Genomic DNA, 17,195 nt, shown 5'->3' on the forward strand with positions numbered 1-17,195 from the left:
AAGGCTCCAGCACATTCTAAACCAAACAGAGTTAAACATGAGGCAGCGAAGATGGGTTGAGCTGCTAAATGATTACGAGTGTGAGATCAAGTACCACCCACGCAAGGCTAACGTGGTAGCCGATGCCCTGAGCAGAAAAGAATACTCAGGTCGTCGGGTGAAAACCTTATCAATAACCATCCAATCCCACCTAACCTCACAGATCAAGGAAGACCAAACAGATGCATTGAAACCGGAGAATGTCACGAATGAGACACTGCGTGGGATGGACAAGAACTATGAAGCCAAGGAGGATGGAACTTATTATTTCATGAACAGAATCTGGGTCCCTAAACTTGGGGGATTCAGAGAAGTGATCATGAACGAAGCCCACAAGACGCGATATTCCATCCATCCGGGTTCGGATAAGATGTACCTAGACATAAAGCAGCATTATTGGTGGCCAAATATGAAGGCAGAGATCGCCACTTACGTGGGCAAGTGTCTCACTTGCGCGAAGGTGAAAGTGGAATACCAAAAGCCCTCAGGACTATTACAATAGCCAGTAATACCCGAGTGAAAATGGGAAAGGATTACTATGGACTTCGTGACCAAATTACCTAAGACGACAGACGGATTGGATACTATCTGGGTAATCGTCGATAGGTAAACTAAATCCGCTCATTTCCTGCCAATAAAAGAATATTACAAGATGGAAAGGTTGACACGAATCTACATCAAATTGATCGTAAGACTTCATGGGGTGCCAGTGTCTATTATCTCGGATCGAGATAGTAGATTTACCTCACGGTTTTGGCAGTCACTTCAGAAGGCAATGGGAACACAACTAGACATGAGTACTGCTTACCACCCTCAGACCGATGGCCAAAGCGAACGAACCATGCAAACACTCGAAGACATGCTCCGAGCCTGTGTGATTGATTTTGGCAAGTCATGGGATACGCACTTGCCTTTGGTTGAATTCTCATACAACAACAGTTATCACACGAGCATTAAGGTTGCTCCTTTTGAGGCTTTATATGGTCGCAAATGCAGATCGCCTCTATGCTGGGATGAGGTGGATGACACCCAACTAGCAAAAGGACAATCACCAGACAGCACTCTCACAGGGCCAGAAATCATCCGAGAAACAACCGAAAAGATAATCCAAATCAAAGCCCGACTTCAAGCATCGCGAGACCGACAAAAGAGTTATGCTGACAAACGGTGAAAGCCTCTGGAATTCCAAGTCGGGGATCGGGAGCTATTGAAAGTCTCTCCCTGGAAAGGAATGATCCGTTTTGTGAAACGGGGAAAACTGAACCCGCGATACATCGGACCGTTCGAGATCCTTGCCCGAATTGGTCTGGTAGCTTATAAGTTGCAGCTACCTTCAGAGCTCTGCAACGTACACTCCGTGTTCCACATCTCGAATTTGAAAATGTGCTTATCAGATGAAACTCTTGCCATTCCTCTAGAAGAAATCGAAATAAACGAGAATCTCCTGTTCGTCGAAGAACCAGTCGAGGTTATGGACCGAGAAGTGAAGCGTACGAAGCATAGTCGCATTCCGATTGTGAAGGTTCGATGGAACGCCAAGCGTGGACCGGAATTCACATGGGAACGCGAAGACCAAATGAAACAGAAGTACCCTCACTTATTCTCTCATTCATGATCCTACCTTTCGAAAGAATTTCGGGACGAAATTCCCTCTAACGGGGGAATGATGTCACAACTAGCATTTTTAGCTAGGAAATTCTATTCTCATGTAAACATCATCTACTATAAGGCATGTACTCTAAGTGAAAATCATACTCTATGCTTAATCAAAATCATCCTTTTGAATCGAACCTCACTCAAGAAGCCCATAACCTAATACAATATATTCCATATAGTCAACTATGGGTTGAAAACCCTAGGAATCCCGGTTCAAGTTAATATGGACTAGGATCCTCTTATTGGGCCTAATGGACCAATAAACTTTCAATTTGACTACTTTGGGCTCTAAGTGGACCCACATTCATGAAACTAATACATTTTGGGTCATGCGGGCCTAGAATAGTTCATTTTATCCCTAATGGGCCATGATGGGCCATAAATGATTTCATTAGCCCTAATGGGCCATAAACTCCATTTCTTCTATCCCAATGGGCCGAGAACCATCCAATTGGGCCTCATATTATCGAAATCAAGCCCAAACTATTTCTCCTTTCTTCTCTTCTCCCTTATTCTCGGCCCAACTATAAAAAAAAGAAATGTGGAGATGGCTAGAATTGTGCCACCTCCATATTATTTTGCATGTAAACATGCATATTACCCCATAAATATTGAGGCAACTAGCAAATTAACCACTAAGTAAAGACTAATCTCCTCACTCTTATCTCTCACTCTATCTCTCAGCTGAGACCTCCCCTCACTCCACACTCCACTTCAAAATTTATTCAAGCTCTCTCATAATTCCTCTCAAGCTCAAGGAAAATTCCCTCACTTCCCTTGCCATTTTCGTAACTTTGGTGTGTGTCTTCAAGAGGTTTTCATCAAGTTTTCACACTCTTGGTAAGTTGTTATCATACACAAATATTTACTCTCCATTTTATGTTGAGAACTCTTCCTTACATAGAAGCACTCAAGGCCAAAAACAACATCATCTCCTCTCATCTCTTCATCAAAACCGAATCCAAACCCCAAAGTGAGTTCATACCCCCTTGTTTTTTGTTTTACTATGTTTTGGGGGAGAATACAAGTTGCTTATGTGTTAGATCTATGTATTTGTGCATGTTTATGTGTGTTTTCTTGGTATAAGTTGTGAATATGTGATGAAACTTCATAAATCTCGAAAACTCTAACAAAACTTGGTGATATTTGTAAACTAAACACTTTATACAATATGCCATGAAGATGAAAGTGTTAAACATGTAAAGATTGTTGAAAAACTAAACAAAATTTTATAAAGGGACCATTTTTGACAAATAAACGAAAAAAAATGAAACTTTTATGACATTTACGTTTTTTTCAAGGACCAAAAGAGTCATTATATATATATATATATATATATATATATATATATATATATATGGGCCTTTATGATATCCATGGTTTAAAAAGGGCCAAAAGAGTAAATTTTCACAAAATGGGCTTAAATTGGGCCTTCACGGTTTTGTGGGCCAAATTTGCAAAATTTTGACTTTTGTGGATTAAATTGTCATTTTAGACAAGTTTGAGGCAAACATGTTGTTTTCGTCTAATAAGGGGCTGAAAATGCCAATTTTATTAAATTGGGCCGAAAATGTAAACTTTTATTAAATTGGACCGAAAATGTAAACTTTTATATAATTGGCCCGTAAATGTAAATTTCTATATAAAGGGGCCGAAATTGCCTATTTATATATATTTGGGCCGAAGATGTCAATTTTCATGATATTGGGCCAAAAGTGTTATTTTTAACAAAAGTGGGCTAAAAATGTCATTTTATTTGAACTAAGCCCATTTATATAAATTTTTGGTCTTGAAGGACCTAAAGTGTCAATTTCATAAAAAATATGCCTGAATGGTAATTTTTCGGCTTAATGGGCCAAAACTATCATCATTACACAAAGTGGACTAAATACCTACAATCCATGTTATTGGGCCTTAGTGGCCCATTTACATGCTTTTTGGGCCTGGATTATACGATACATGTTTATTGGGCCTTAGCGGCCCATTTACATGCTTTTTGGGCCTGGATTATACAATACATGTTTAGTGGGCCTTAGTGGCCCATTTACATGCTTATTGGGCCTAGACTATACATTACATATTTATTGGGCCTTAGTAATCCTTCTACATGTCTGTTGGGCCTCATACATTCACATACATACTCGTTGGACTTTTCAAACATAAAGCGTACACGGAAAACATTATACATAACATAATACAATATTCGCGTAAACTCAGTTAAGGATGCTAGTGAGACATGTCGGTTGACACCTCTCGAGTGTACAATCGTAGGCTGTAGTTATAATCAGAGTCTCCTGGAGGGAGAGCGAGAGTTTGTGTATAGATCTATACGGGGTGACACCTCACACCTGAGCTGTTCGCTACAGTTAAACTAGGTCATAATCAAGTATGGTTAAAACGGCTCACATAGAGATCCTCTCCATCATAATTTTATGGAATACATATAGAATTTTGTTAATACAAAAACATACGTACAGTGATATTCGGTCTTAGGGTTTTGAGACCACGACACTTTTGTAAACAGAAAATATAGGATTTTCTGGGGAAATATACAGTTAAACAATACCTTCTAATTACAACAGAAAATTTCAGGATCCTTTCCGGTTTACATTCTTATATACATTCTAAAAACAGAAAACACACATGCATTAGTACTTGATTTTGACACTTCACTTGAAAACCATTTTTCAGAAAATATCGGATTTTCTGGCGTTTTACGAAAGATACAAAACTTTTCATTCAAACATGCTTATGAACTCACCAACATTATATATGTTGACATTTTCAGAATAACTTGTATTCAAAGGGAATCGTTGAGCGGAATGATCTACAAGAACATGTGGAATTTGTCATATTTTGTTATCATCATACATTGAATATTTTTGCATGTAATTTATGATACTATACTTGATGTAAACAATGTTGGTTGTATTTTGATATGTATGATGATGGTGTTGTTTTGTTTCAATTATATACATAGTGATGATATTACAAGATGAAGTCACGCACAAGCCCCCAGACGTTTTCCGCCGTCTGGTTCGGGGGTGTGACAGCAACCTAGTTATAGCATTCGTAATTAGGATCCTTTACATATCTAGAATGCCTTAATCCGACTTAGAACGAAGAATTTAGGAAGCGCCAAAGTCTCGCGATAAAACCGACACGGCTACGGATAGCGTAAAAAGTGAATCTGGGTTAGATTGCTTTTTAGCTTAGGAAGTCTAAACGGAATTCATAGATGTCGTAAAAGCGAATTCGTGCGTATAGGTATCGTCTAAATCTTACTTCACTAGAGGAAGTTATGATTTTTCTAAAATTCGGCGTAGTAGTGGACGCACCGATATCGAATTTTAGATCGATATATTGTTAGCCAAAAAAATCTAAACGAGAGTTGAAGATCTCGTTGTTAGGATTCCAACGATATAAAAACCATCGAAAAAGGACGACAGATGTGAGAGTTATGCATTTTATACCGACTTAGGAAGGACTTAAGTCGGTATTCTGCCCGTTTAGATCCCGATTCTCGTCTATTGTACTCTATAAGTGAGCTACACTTACTATGTCCCTGTGTAATTTATAATTATACTTTTAAGTCGTTACTAGGATCTTATAATTAAGATTTATCAACGATCCCAAGTTGTTATGTTGATTGATCTGCTATGGGAGAGGTGTCTAGAATGGTCATGTCAGCTTGGTTGTTGGATTTCATAAAGACTATATGTCGAAATGATCCTGCCTCCCGACTGTCCTGGCTGGATGATCCTTACTTGTTTGATCTTGAAGTAGACTTTGGAATTGTTGAGGAATCTAAACTCTTAAGATAATAGTTCCACGTAGTATGAAAATAGACTAAGATGTAGCGTTATGTACATCTATGTCCTTCAAGAAAGCTGTAAGGCGAAGCTCTACCCGATTCACCAAACACCAGACACTTTGTCAAGTAAGTGCGTAGTTATTATCAAGAACATAATCTTAACCTAAAAATATCCCTATAATAAATGTTGCTTGTATTATCTATATTATATGCTATTTGTAAAGGTAAGATAGTAACATTTGGATTAGGAATTGTTGTAGAAATCAATTGCATTTAGATGTAGGTCTTGCCTTAGATTATGAATAAGAATTATAAAGGATTGATTAGTGTCGAATAGGCTTAACATCGATTAAGTCTCATAGTTGGGTTAGAGTGTGGGACCAGATCAGAGTGTAATCCTCCTCATCTTGGGATGACCAGAAATGGTGGGTCCCGATCAGACAACCGGACGGTATGTCTGGGTCATCGACCATAGTAGATGACCACTACTTCGCTGTTTTAGACGGTCTTGTGAATTACGTTGCTAGCATGGCTTTATAACCCATGGACATAGATGAAAAGGAAAACCATATTCATCAAAATCTCTGAACATTGGTTGCCCTATATGACTTACACTAGCCAAGGACTCCCCTAGTAGGTGTAGTCAAAAAGTTGCTTAGACAGTTCATCCGGTAAGGTAATTCTTCCGAATGATTATCAAATTAGGATCTGTGAGGATCAGTTGGGCTTGGGTAGATTGTCTTAGGACAAGTTATATATTTATACCTGATATATGTCTTGTAGGAATGATATTTTATCAATAAAATGTTATGGACTTGAAAACCTTACGTATCCCACCAGGTTTCCCAAACCTGACCCAATCATTTTATTGCATCACAGGTAGTGGAGCCAAAGTTGAAATTGCCTAGTTAGGATGCTGAGTGGAATAAATGATAGGCTTGCATTAGTTATTTTAGGACCTTTTTATTTCCGTTGCAACGTATTTTCGGATATAAACGAATGACATCCCGAAGGTTTTAATAAAATAACTTTCATTATTTCAAAAATGTTTATTTAACTGGGAACTTTCTTGTATTTGTCAAGTTGCTCGATCAAAATCAGTGTATGCATTAATCGTGATTGTCGAGGATGTTTTTGGAAAGAATAAACCTTTTTTAGGACTTCCTTACAGATAATTCAGAACATGCATAATAGCTTTCCAATGTAAATCAGTTGGGGAGTGTAAGAATTGAATCAATAGTTATACTATATAACTTATGTGTGGTCTTGTAAAATTGAGATATAGTCATCTTCCCACAAGTCTTATATACCTTTCCAAATCTTACAGTAATTTTCCTGTCACAGTTGAATATTTTTAACAACTTCAGTATAAGATGGTTTGACTCCACTTAATCTTGTATCCGCAGGAATATCCAAATACACATGTTCTTTAGTTTACATATAAACTATCTTTTGTTTTAAGCAAGTCAACCCCGAGAAAATAACTAACATGTCTTAAATCTTTGACTGTAAACATCTTATGAAGATATAGTTGTATTTTTTCAATAATTTTTAGATTAGGTATTGTTATTAGAACATCATCAACATAAACCACCAAAGTAATATAATCACTCTATTCTCCTTTAGCAAACAAATAATGATCACGTTAAGTCTGTTTATATCCAAAAATGATGATTTTGTTGTAGAAATTAGTATGTCATTGCTTGGTTTCTTATTTGAAACCATACAGCTATTTATTTAGCCTAAATATTTCACCTTCATATTCTTTGAAATAACCTTATGGTGGAGATAAGTACACTTCTTAATCAAGAAAACCATAAAGAAAAGCATTTTTGATGCCTACTTGATGTAAAGGCCAATCTTTTGATGCATATAATGAGAGTAATATCTCTACTGGTTTTAATCTTTGTCACTAGTAAGAAACTATCAACATAATCAATACCATATATTTGGTTGTAACTTTCACGACGAGTCTCGCTTTGTACCTCTCAGCAGTACCATTAAGGTGTAGTTTGGCCTTATAATCCCATTTTGAACCAATATGTGTCTTGGTTGGTGGTAAAAAAAACATTTTCCATGTGTCATTATGTTCCAATGCATTAAGTTCAATATCCATAGATTTTACCAATTCTAAACTTTCACATGTTTCATCATACAATGTGGTTTCGTTAATTTTGATACAGATGTTAACAAACTTTTGTGGCAAGAAGTAAGTATTCTAGATTGTATATATGGAAATGTTGGTATGAAATGAGGTAATGAGAAATATTCGGGGTTTTGAGTATTACGAGTGGAATCTTCTGAACAATGTGTTACATAATCCTTATGCCAAAAAGGATTTTTCCCTCAACTGGTAACCTCGCTCTTAAGGCTTTTTGTGACTTAAATTGGCTTGGTTTTCGACGCTCCAAGACTAGTTATTTTATCACCTTGGGTGGTGCTCTTATTTTCTAGAAGACGAAGAAACAATATGGCGTCTTCAGGTCATCTGTAGAGGTTGAATATCAAGCCATGACCTCTATTTTCAATGAGATTTTGTGGCTTTGTTGGTTGTTACAAGACCTTGAAGCACCTCAATCTGGTCATACTTATCTTTATTGCGATAATCAAGCAGCTAAACATATTTTCGACAATCCCATATTTGATGCACGCACTAAACATATAAAAAGGATTGCTTTTTGTGCATGAACGCATCGAGTCTAGAGAAATTCAGACTTGCATTGTCAACAGTAATGAACAAGTTGTCGATATCTTCACCAAACCACTTGAGATAGAGAAATTTCGATATCTTCATGGCAAGTTGGGCGTTCGCGGTCTTCATGTTCCAACTTGGAGGGGGGTAAAAGAATTTGATTACAACAACAAAAACTTATACTTATCTTTTTTTAGTGAATATTTAGTCTCCTATTTTATTTAGGTTTCTTTGGCAACTTGAAATATACCTTCTAGCATTATCAATGAGAATTAATTAAATGGTTCAAAACCATTTTCTGATTTCTTTAACTTCCAAAAATCCAACAAGAAGTAAACTAATATCGATGCAATAAACTAATGCAAACCACCAAATTTTTTAACGTGGAAAATCTCCTCAAAACAATGAGTAAAAATCACAAGACCAAGTCCATGAACCAATCCAATAGCAGCAAATTAGAGAATACAAGAGAGTTATTTTCTAGGACAAACTAGATATAAATCACCAGCCAAAAGCCAATGACTAAACAACCCCCGAAGGAAGAATGAACAAGCAGAGTTCCCTGGTAAATAAAACCTATTGTGCGAACATATTCCTTTACAAAACTCTATCGAAGACTCCACTGACGATCTCCCTCATCCATATTAAATAACTATTAGTCTTGAAGCCACACACCAAATTTTAGGATGATCTAATGATTAAAGAATGTGCACTGACACATAAAATTGGACGAAATTTTAAGAACCCTCAAATTAAGCTATGCTTCTCTTCTGACACATAAAATTGGACGAAAGTTTAAGAACCCTCAAATTAAGCTATGCCTTTCTTATGGCTCTCTTTTTGCCTTCTTGCATTCCCTTTTCCGCATAAGAGCAACTCCAACGAACCTGCAAATTTGTGTTTTGTAGGCCCATATTCCTTCAATAGACCTCTGTACTTGTCGGCATTTTGATGTAGCGCTATGGTATCCCAACAAATTGGTGTGAAACTATTATCACCACTAAATCTATATACATATTATAATATTACATATATTCTTTTTTATCCCTTTTATAATAATAAAAGAAAAGATTATTTTTATTCATTTGTTATGGAAGTACTTTAAAAAATATACAAACCACTCGTTTGTTATATATTTTATAGTTTTGATGATTTAACAAAATAAAATAATTAATACAAAATGGTTTTATGAAATAACAAACTTATATATATATATATATATATATATATATATATATATATATATATATATATATATATATATCAACCTTAACAAACACAACATAGATAGTAAATGAAAAACATAAATAAAATAAAAATATAGAGATTGTGAAGATCATTTCCCGTTCCTCCAAGGTACTCAAAGTATGGTTATAGTTTTGAGATCGTTGGTCTTGATCTTGAACTCCTTCTCCATGATCTTCTCCGGATCCTTGATATTGATGTGGTTGGTTTTTAGATGCTCGATATTGAGATCCTTAATATTGAAATCCTTATCCGTGAGATCCTTGACCTTGTTCTTCTCGTTAAGACTTTTTTGTTCTTTTTCTCATTATCCGTTTTTGCTCATTTTGAATATAGTCACGAAACTCATGATCAGAGATATTATTCAAATCAATAAATGCATTAATTGAACATTTGTGGGATAAGTATACTAACTCATACAACTAGTTTTTATTTACATTGTATTCGAATATTGAAATAAGTGTAATGTTTTTTTTAGTTATATAATATTTCTAATCTAATTTTAAAATGTAATTTTCATCTTATTTATGTTGTAAAATCAATTAATACTATTATTAATAATAATTAATAAATTATAATAAACTTAGTTAAATAAAATCATATAATTTTAAAAGAAATATTATTTTATAGTTATAATATTAAAATATGTTTATAATGTTAATTTTTAATATGCAATTGGAGTTGAAAATGATTTTTACTATGATTTTTAGTGTTAGACTTGGAGTTGTTCTAAAGAAAAATCTTATTTTAAGACTAGTTGATCCAATATTCAACAAAGCCCAAACTACTTAGCAGTATAGATACAAATAAGCTGGCAACCTAACTAGGAGGGAAGCCCAAAGCCAACACTTTGTGATTTTTTTTTTATTATTTATTTATTTTTATTTTTTTTGCTTTACTTCCATTTTTGACAATTTCTTTAGCTTTTGAAACACCCACATTTTCCACTTAACTATATCGTTTACCAACCGGTTAGTAAGCTATTTTGGAAACTTAGGTCTGAGAGATTATCATTTTGTTGCCCATATTATCGTTTATTTCTTTGGTTCTTCAAATCCTTCCATTCCTTATTTCCTTGATTCATGTCGACATCTCAAAGAATGTCTTTGATGGTACATGCAACATTGTGCCATAACTGCTCGACACTCCTCAAATGGCCAAAAGCCAAAATCGTCTCTAAGATAAAATATATGAAGTCAATAAACAAAATAATTTGAAATATTAAACAAATCTTGTAAATAAGTGAATAATATCTTTTTTTATGTTATATGAAAGAAACTAAGAAATAAGGGAGTTTTGCCCAAATTCTTTTTAAACCCTCCTTGAAATCCATTGGATAGCTCTCTCCATGGCTTCTCTCACACGTGTCCTCCTACCAACCTTTTCACAATTTCCTCATCATTCTTCCACTTCTACCTGCACCAAAATTTATACAATTTCTTCCACAACCCGAAGGAGATTCTCAGTTTTCTCGATGTCGGAATCCAACCGCACCACCGTCCTCGTCACCGGAGCTGGTGGCAGAACTGGTATTAACTTTCATCTACACCACTTTTCCTACTTATCTCCTCAATTCTGCGCCCATAAATTTGCTTTTTTCGCCAAAATATCTTATCATTTTTGACACTTTATATTGAATTGCGTAATTTTTGGTAGAAGTAGACGGCTTTTCGGTTATCTGCTATGGAATTGAGTAGCCTTGCTATCGGTTTTGAGTTTTATAGGGTTCAGCGGTTTTGATAACAGCAGAGTTTCATCTTTGGTTGACTTGTGATTTCCCAACAATTCAAACAGAAAATGTCCGAGTCAAATTAGTTACTGTAGATCTGAATTAAAGTAAATCACTAGCGAACAAAAACAGTACAATCTCACTTAAGTTATCGAATCAATCTGTTCTTTGGAGTTTGTAATCTTCTTGTGTTGTAGAAAGGAAGAAGATCTTAGAGTTTCTATTTCCAAAATCCCAAACGTTTGTTTCATAATTTGAGATGGTATAAGCTTCTGTACATTCTAAATACAATTCTTTCCTGTTTGTATGTAGTTGATTAATTCATTACCAGAAGACTGGATGATTTCATACTAACTTTTGTAGTTCTCAAGTCAAAGGATACACTCACAATCTTATTCTTGATTGACTTATGCATCCATTTCATCTTTGTTTGAATGAAACTCAAGTGTTAGCTCCTTTAATGGTGTGTACATGTATTACTTGTTTCATTTTGTAGGTCAAATAGTTTATAAAAAGCTGAAGGAGAGATCAACCGAGTATATTGCAAGAGGTTTGGTTAGAACTGAAGAAAGCAAGGAGAAAATTGGTGGAGAAGATGATGTTTTCATTGGTGATATAAGAAATACCGAAACTATCCTTCCTGCTATTCAAGGAATCGATGCTCTTGTAATTCTAACAAGTGCAGTCCCTAAAATGAAACCTGGTTTTGATCCAACTAAAGGTGGAAGACCTGAATTCTATTTTGAAGAAGGATCAAACCCTGAACAAGTATTAATTACTTTAATACCCTTACATTCAAATAGTTGTTTCTTAACTAGTTACTATATAAATTATTAAACTTGTTATGTTTTAGGTTGATTGGGAAGGGCAGAAAAATCAGATAGATGCTGGTAAGGGTCTTTTGGTCTTTCCACTTATTACCTATTTTTATATTTTTGGTTTGTGTTTATTTAATTTTGGTGAATCTTTATAAATTATACAGCTAAAGCTGCTGGAGTGAAGCAAATTGTTCTTGTGGGGTCCATGGGTGGAACAAATATTAACCACCCTTTAAACAGCTTGGGAAATGGGAATATACTGGTTTGTTTAATTTTTTTTTTATTTAAAGATAACAGTTGTAGTGTCTGTATAATTAATATTAAATAAAAACTTTTTTCATCTGTGATTATTGGTTGCAGGTGTGGAAGAGAAAAGCTGAACAGTATCTAGCAGACTCTGGCCTTCCATACACAATTATAAGGTTATAATTGGAATTACAGTTAAAATTTTTAACTAACTAAATTAACTGTCACAAATGATGATGATGATGATGATGATGATGATGATGTAGGGCTGGGGGATTGCAAGACAAGGAAGGTGGGGTCCGCGAGCTGCTTATTGGGAAAGATGATGAGCTTCTTGAGACTGAAACCAAAACCATTGCAAGACCAGATGTGGCTGAAGTCTGTATTCAGGTACAGATGTACATCCATTTGTGTTGTGAAAAATGACGTTTTTGCCCTTTGGGACATGTCTTGTGACATTTTTGTAAATGTAGGCATTGCAATTTGAGGAGGCGAAATTTAAGGCGTTTGATCTTGCATCCAAACCTGAGGGAAGTGGGACCCCAACAAAAGATTTCAAGGCTTTATTTTCACAAGTCAATACTCGGTTTTAAGCTACATACATACATGTCTTGCCATTTGTGCAATGACAGGAATGTTGATTATAAGAATCAATGATGAGTTGTAATAATTTCGGATATTTTCAAATTAGAATTATTCGAGAATTTGAATTTGAGAATTATGATATTTGAGATGGTAAAAGGTTGTGGAAGGCATTTCGAGACTGAAGTTTATATTTTGGTGTTTGTGTATTTGTGTATGTGCTTCTAAGTACTATGCTATACAATTCAATCACAAAGTAGAGGGAGCATCCAAATTGGCTTTTCAACCCATAAATAGTGCTTCCCTTTCCCTAAATTAGTTTAAATTAACTACCAGTCAATTTTATTCACTGTAGAGAGATTAACCCACTTGTAGGATGAGTTAGGAATTATATACTCTACTTTTATGGATGTTGAAGATTGTACTAAGAGCATATGCTAAGAAAGTGTTAGATATCGAAGACGTTATTATAATAAGAAATCTAAGGAGGTGTTTGGATTGTGTTTCAAAATAAAACACTTTTTGGTAAAAGTATTTATTAGCATATGTGTTACAAAAAAAATTAAAAATGTTTGGATTAATTTATGTGACTGCAAAAGGCTATTAGTTATAACTTATAACCATTTTTTGTGTTTGACAAAACTACTTGTAGTTGTAAAATGATCAAATAGGAGAAGGAAAATAGATTAAGTAGTTGTAAAATGATCAATAGGGGAAGGAAAGTGTTTGACAAAACTACTTGTAGTTTCATTAAGGGTACTATGTTCTCTTTATTTCAAAACTCAAAAGTCATAAAAAGTCAATAGAAAATGACTTCTAAAAACTGCTTATTAGAGGTGGGGAAAAAGCTATTTTCATTACCTAAACAATCAATTTAACTTATTACTCAATTTAACTTATTGACTTTCAACAAGTCATATCGAAACACCCCCTAAGTGTTATTGAAGTCCTATCACAATGAGTATTACGTGGGGCGATGATTTCTTTTCCATGTTTAGGTACATTTAGTGTGCTTATTTGACATACCAAATGACAAAGGCACCAAGCCTTATTTTTAAGGAGGCATGGAGAAAGAGAAACAAAAAGCATATCGAGTTTCTCATCTAAAAAGATGGAGAAGAAGCAAATCAAACATTTTACACATCGTTTTCAGGGTCAAATACACCTATATAACGATGTTATATTAGGAGAATGTTTTTTTAATCCTTTGGTCATTAAACTCAGGAAAATGTGAGATTTTGTTTTGAAAAAAAAACTTGTAGATTTAATGCTAATAGAGAAAAATAAACAAAAAAAATTGAGAAAATATTAGGTTTTAATTGGTAAAATATTTTTTTTGTCTGATAAGGTAGCTAATAAAATAATAATAATAATAACTAATTGATAAGTTAGATGATAAGACTAAATATCATTGTCAGATAATTGATTGTTCGGTTGGTGAAAAAACATTAAAAAAAATCACAAGTTTTCCAAAGATCCACAGTATATTTCCCCATTTCAAACATTATTCGGACCTTTTTTTATTAATTTTTTTTCCTAATGTTGGATAAATATAATAAATATATGATTTTTTAATAGAATTTAATTTTAAAAAACAAATAAAACTATTTTTAATTAGATTACTTTCTTATCTTTTATGTGTACTGTAAAAAATTATCAAAAATTATAATATTTTTCCCCTATAAATAGTCTATAAAAAATATATAAAACAATTATCAAAATTATAATTTTTTTCCCTATAAAAGGATCCATATCCTCGAAAAAGAAGTGGAATGGACAAGAAAGATATTGAAAACAAAACTCATAAGCATTATGAGGCAAATGAGAACTGCAAGTTTAACTACGCAAATGTTTTTGATGATCAAGTTTTTGAATACTTTACCGAATGAAATGAAAGTCTGTCTAGTTACATGGTCAACAACTTCATGATAGAGACACTCACATCGCTCAAATAACGATTTAATTGAGTACATATAGAAAAAAAAAATTAACACGTATGAACAAAATATATTTTGTACCTTCTGTAATTTTATATTTCATGTTACATTTGTAAAATGATATTTATATACAATTAAAAACATTAGTTTATATTCTACGAAACATTATTAAAATAAAGTTTAGATTTTATCATATTAAAGGTAACAAAGAGTTTTCCAATCATTTGAACCCTAATAAGGGAATAAAGTTATGTTTAAAAAATAAAATTTCATTTTATCCTTATACACAAATCGTTTTAGGCTGAGCCTTTTAAAGAAAATTTTAATTTTTAATCGGAGCTGTAAAGATTATCTAGATCTACCATGTCAATCTCAAATAGTCATTGTATAAGCGAAAAAATATCTTACAATTAGTCATAATGATAATTCTATATGATATATTGTTTTCAACTGATATACAAATTATTAAATTAATGTATTGTTTTCTAACTTTGTAACATTACATATAATTTAGTGCATATAAAAAAAACTAATCTCAAATTACTTTTTGAAAAATTAGAATCTAAATCAATGATCTAACCAACTACATCGGGATAAGCTATAAAAATATAAAATCCTCAAACACAACGCAACGTGTACACTTTCCTCTCATTCACCTTTGCTGGTGGTTCTTGGATTCTTGATGGAGCACTCGAATTTTCTTGAAATCGCAAGGATGATGACGATGGTGGCGGCAGCGGTAGCGGGGTGGCGACAGTGGTGGCGATAATGACGACAATTATGGTGGTGGGGGTGGTAGTGGTGGGGGTGGTGTGACGATGGTGACGGGGTGGTGGTGGTGACTGTGGCGGTGACGGGGTAGTGGTGGATGTGATGGTAGGTCGGAATTTATGGTAGTGGTGTGTGTATGTGTGTGTGTGGTGGTGTGTGTATGTATTTGTGGGGGTGGGGTGGGGGTAGGTAAAGGTGTGTGGGGTGGGGTGGGGTGGGTATGTTTATATTTTAGAAATTTTTTGGAATTAGAAAAATATAGAAAACAATGATTATCGGTTTCCTAAAATTTTTTAAGTTCTTTGTAATTTTTGAAAACGGAAAATTTTCATTTTCCGTGAAAAATTTAGAAAAAATTGTTGAACTAAACATTTTTTCAAAATTCTCAGGTTGCATTTAGTTACGGAAAAACAGTTTTCGTTTTTCGTTTTCCCTTTTCAGTTTTTGTTTTCCGTTTTCAGTTTTCATTGGAAAATTTAGAAAACGCGTTTAGTTAAAACTTATTTATTTTTCATTTTCAGTTTTAGAAAATTAGAAAACGTGTTTAGATTTGTATTTTTCTATCCGTTTTTATTTTTAGAAAACGGTAGTGGTGGTAGGGTGGGGGTGGGGGCGACGGCGGGGGGCAGTGGTGGTGTCGATGATGGCGATGGTGGTGGTGGTGGCGGCGGCAGTGGGGTGGGAGCGGTGGTAGTTATGACAAGCGGTGGTGGTGGCGGCGGCAATTCTGGCAGTGGCGGTGACGGTGGTGGCAGCGGCGGTGGTGGTGCTGGTGATGGTAGGTTGGTGATTGTGGTAGTGGTGTTGGGTGGGTGGGTGTGTGTGTGTGTGGGGGGGGGGGTTATTTGTGGGGGTGGAGTTGGGGGTGGATGTGTATGTTTGTGGGAGGGGGTAGGGGTGGGTGTGTGTTTGTGGGTGTATGTGTATGTGTGTGTGTGTGTTTGTTTGTGGGGGTGGGTGTGTATGTATGTGTGTTTGTGGGTGTGTGTGTGTGTTTGTGGGTGTGGGTGTGTGTGTGTTTGTATGGGTGGGGGTGGGGTGCGGATGGGTGTGGGTGTGCGTGTGTGTGTGTGTTTGTATGTGTGTGTGTGCTTGTGGGGGTTGGCTTGGGAGTGGGTGGGTGTGGGTAGGTAGGTTAGGGGTATGGTGGGTCGGGGGTGTTAATACGGGGGTAGGTAGAGGTAGGTGGGGTAGGAACGAGTGTTTTTATATTTTAGAAAAATTTTGGAATTAGAAAAATATTTAAAGCAATAATTATCAGGTTTTCAAAAATTTCAAACTTCTTTGTAATTTTAGAAAACATAAAATTTTCATTTTCCGTGAAAAATTTAGAAAAATAAACGAACTAAACGCGTTTTTTAAATTCTCATTTTTTTGGAAAATTTTTCTGGAAAACGACCCATTTCCGCAACTAAACGCACCCTCCTTTTTCTTGGAAATTTTTTTCAGAAAACAATCTATTTTTTCGTAACTAAATATACCCTTAGGGTTTAATGGGTTTTAAACACATTGATTACACGTTTCGTGTTCTTTCTATTGTATCAACTACTGTTCATTTTGTGACATCCCCATTTTCACGGCCAGAAAAGACCGATTTTGTTTATGCTTTATAAAAATCAGAGTACTTCTTTTAATAAAAATGTTGCGGAATTTGTTCCCAGAAAAA

The 17,195-nt window shown here is 34.8% G+C and overlaps 1 protein-coding gene across 1 annotated transcript; it reads left to right on the forward strand.

Moving 5' to 3' along the window:
* The first annotated feature begins 10,756 nt into the window (after positions 1-10,756).
* Positions 10,757-13,012, forward strand: LOC145110817 (uncharacterized protein At5g02240-like). The gene is made up of 7 exons (XM_079047129.1): positions 10,757-10,975; positions 11,672-11,943; positions 12,029-12,065; positions 12,158-12,255; positions 12,354-12,415; positions 12,506-12,629; positions 12,713-13,012. The coding sequence occupies exons 1-7, from the start codon at positions 10,795-10,797 to the stop codon at positions 12,830-12,832; spliced, it is 894 nt and encodes a 297-aa protein (XP_078903255.1). The 5' UTR covers positions 10,757-10,794; the 3' UTR covers positions 12,833-13,012.
* Positions 13,013-17,195: the final 4,183 nt, after the last annotated feature.

This window comes from Lactuca virosa, chromosome 5, assembly GCF_052849685.1.
Source record: "Lactuca virosa cultivar CGN04683 chromosome 5, Lactuca_virosa_CGN04683_v6, whole genome shotgun sequence".
Taxonomy (NCBI): Eukaryota; Viridiplantae; Streptophyta; class Magnoliopsida; order Asterales; family Asteraceae; genus Lactuca; species Lactuca virosa.

What these genes read in the sequence shown, in the direction of transcription:
- LOC145110817 (XM_079047129.1), top strand. Translation starts at nt 10,795, where the DNA reads ATGGCTTCTCTCACACGTGTCCTCCTACCAACCTTTTCACAATTTCCT. An exon ending in AAGGATCAAACCCTGAACAA is followed by an intron (nt 11,944 to 12,028) that starts GTATTAATTACT and finishes GTTATGTTTTAG; the next exon opens with GTTGATTGGGAAGGGCAGAA. An exon ending in GAAAAATCAGATAGATGCTG is followed by an intron (nt 12,066 to 12,157) that starts GTAAGGGTCTTT and finishes TAAATTATACAG; the next exon opens with CTAAAGCTGCTGGAGTGAAG.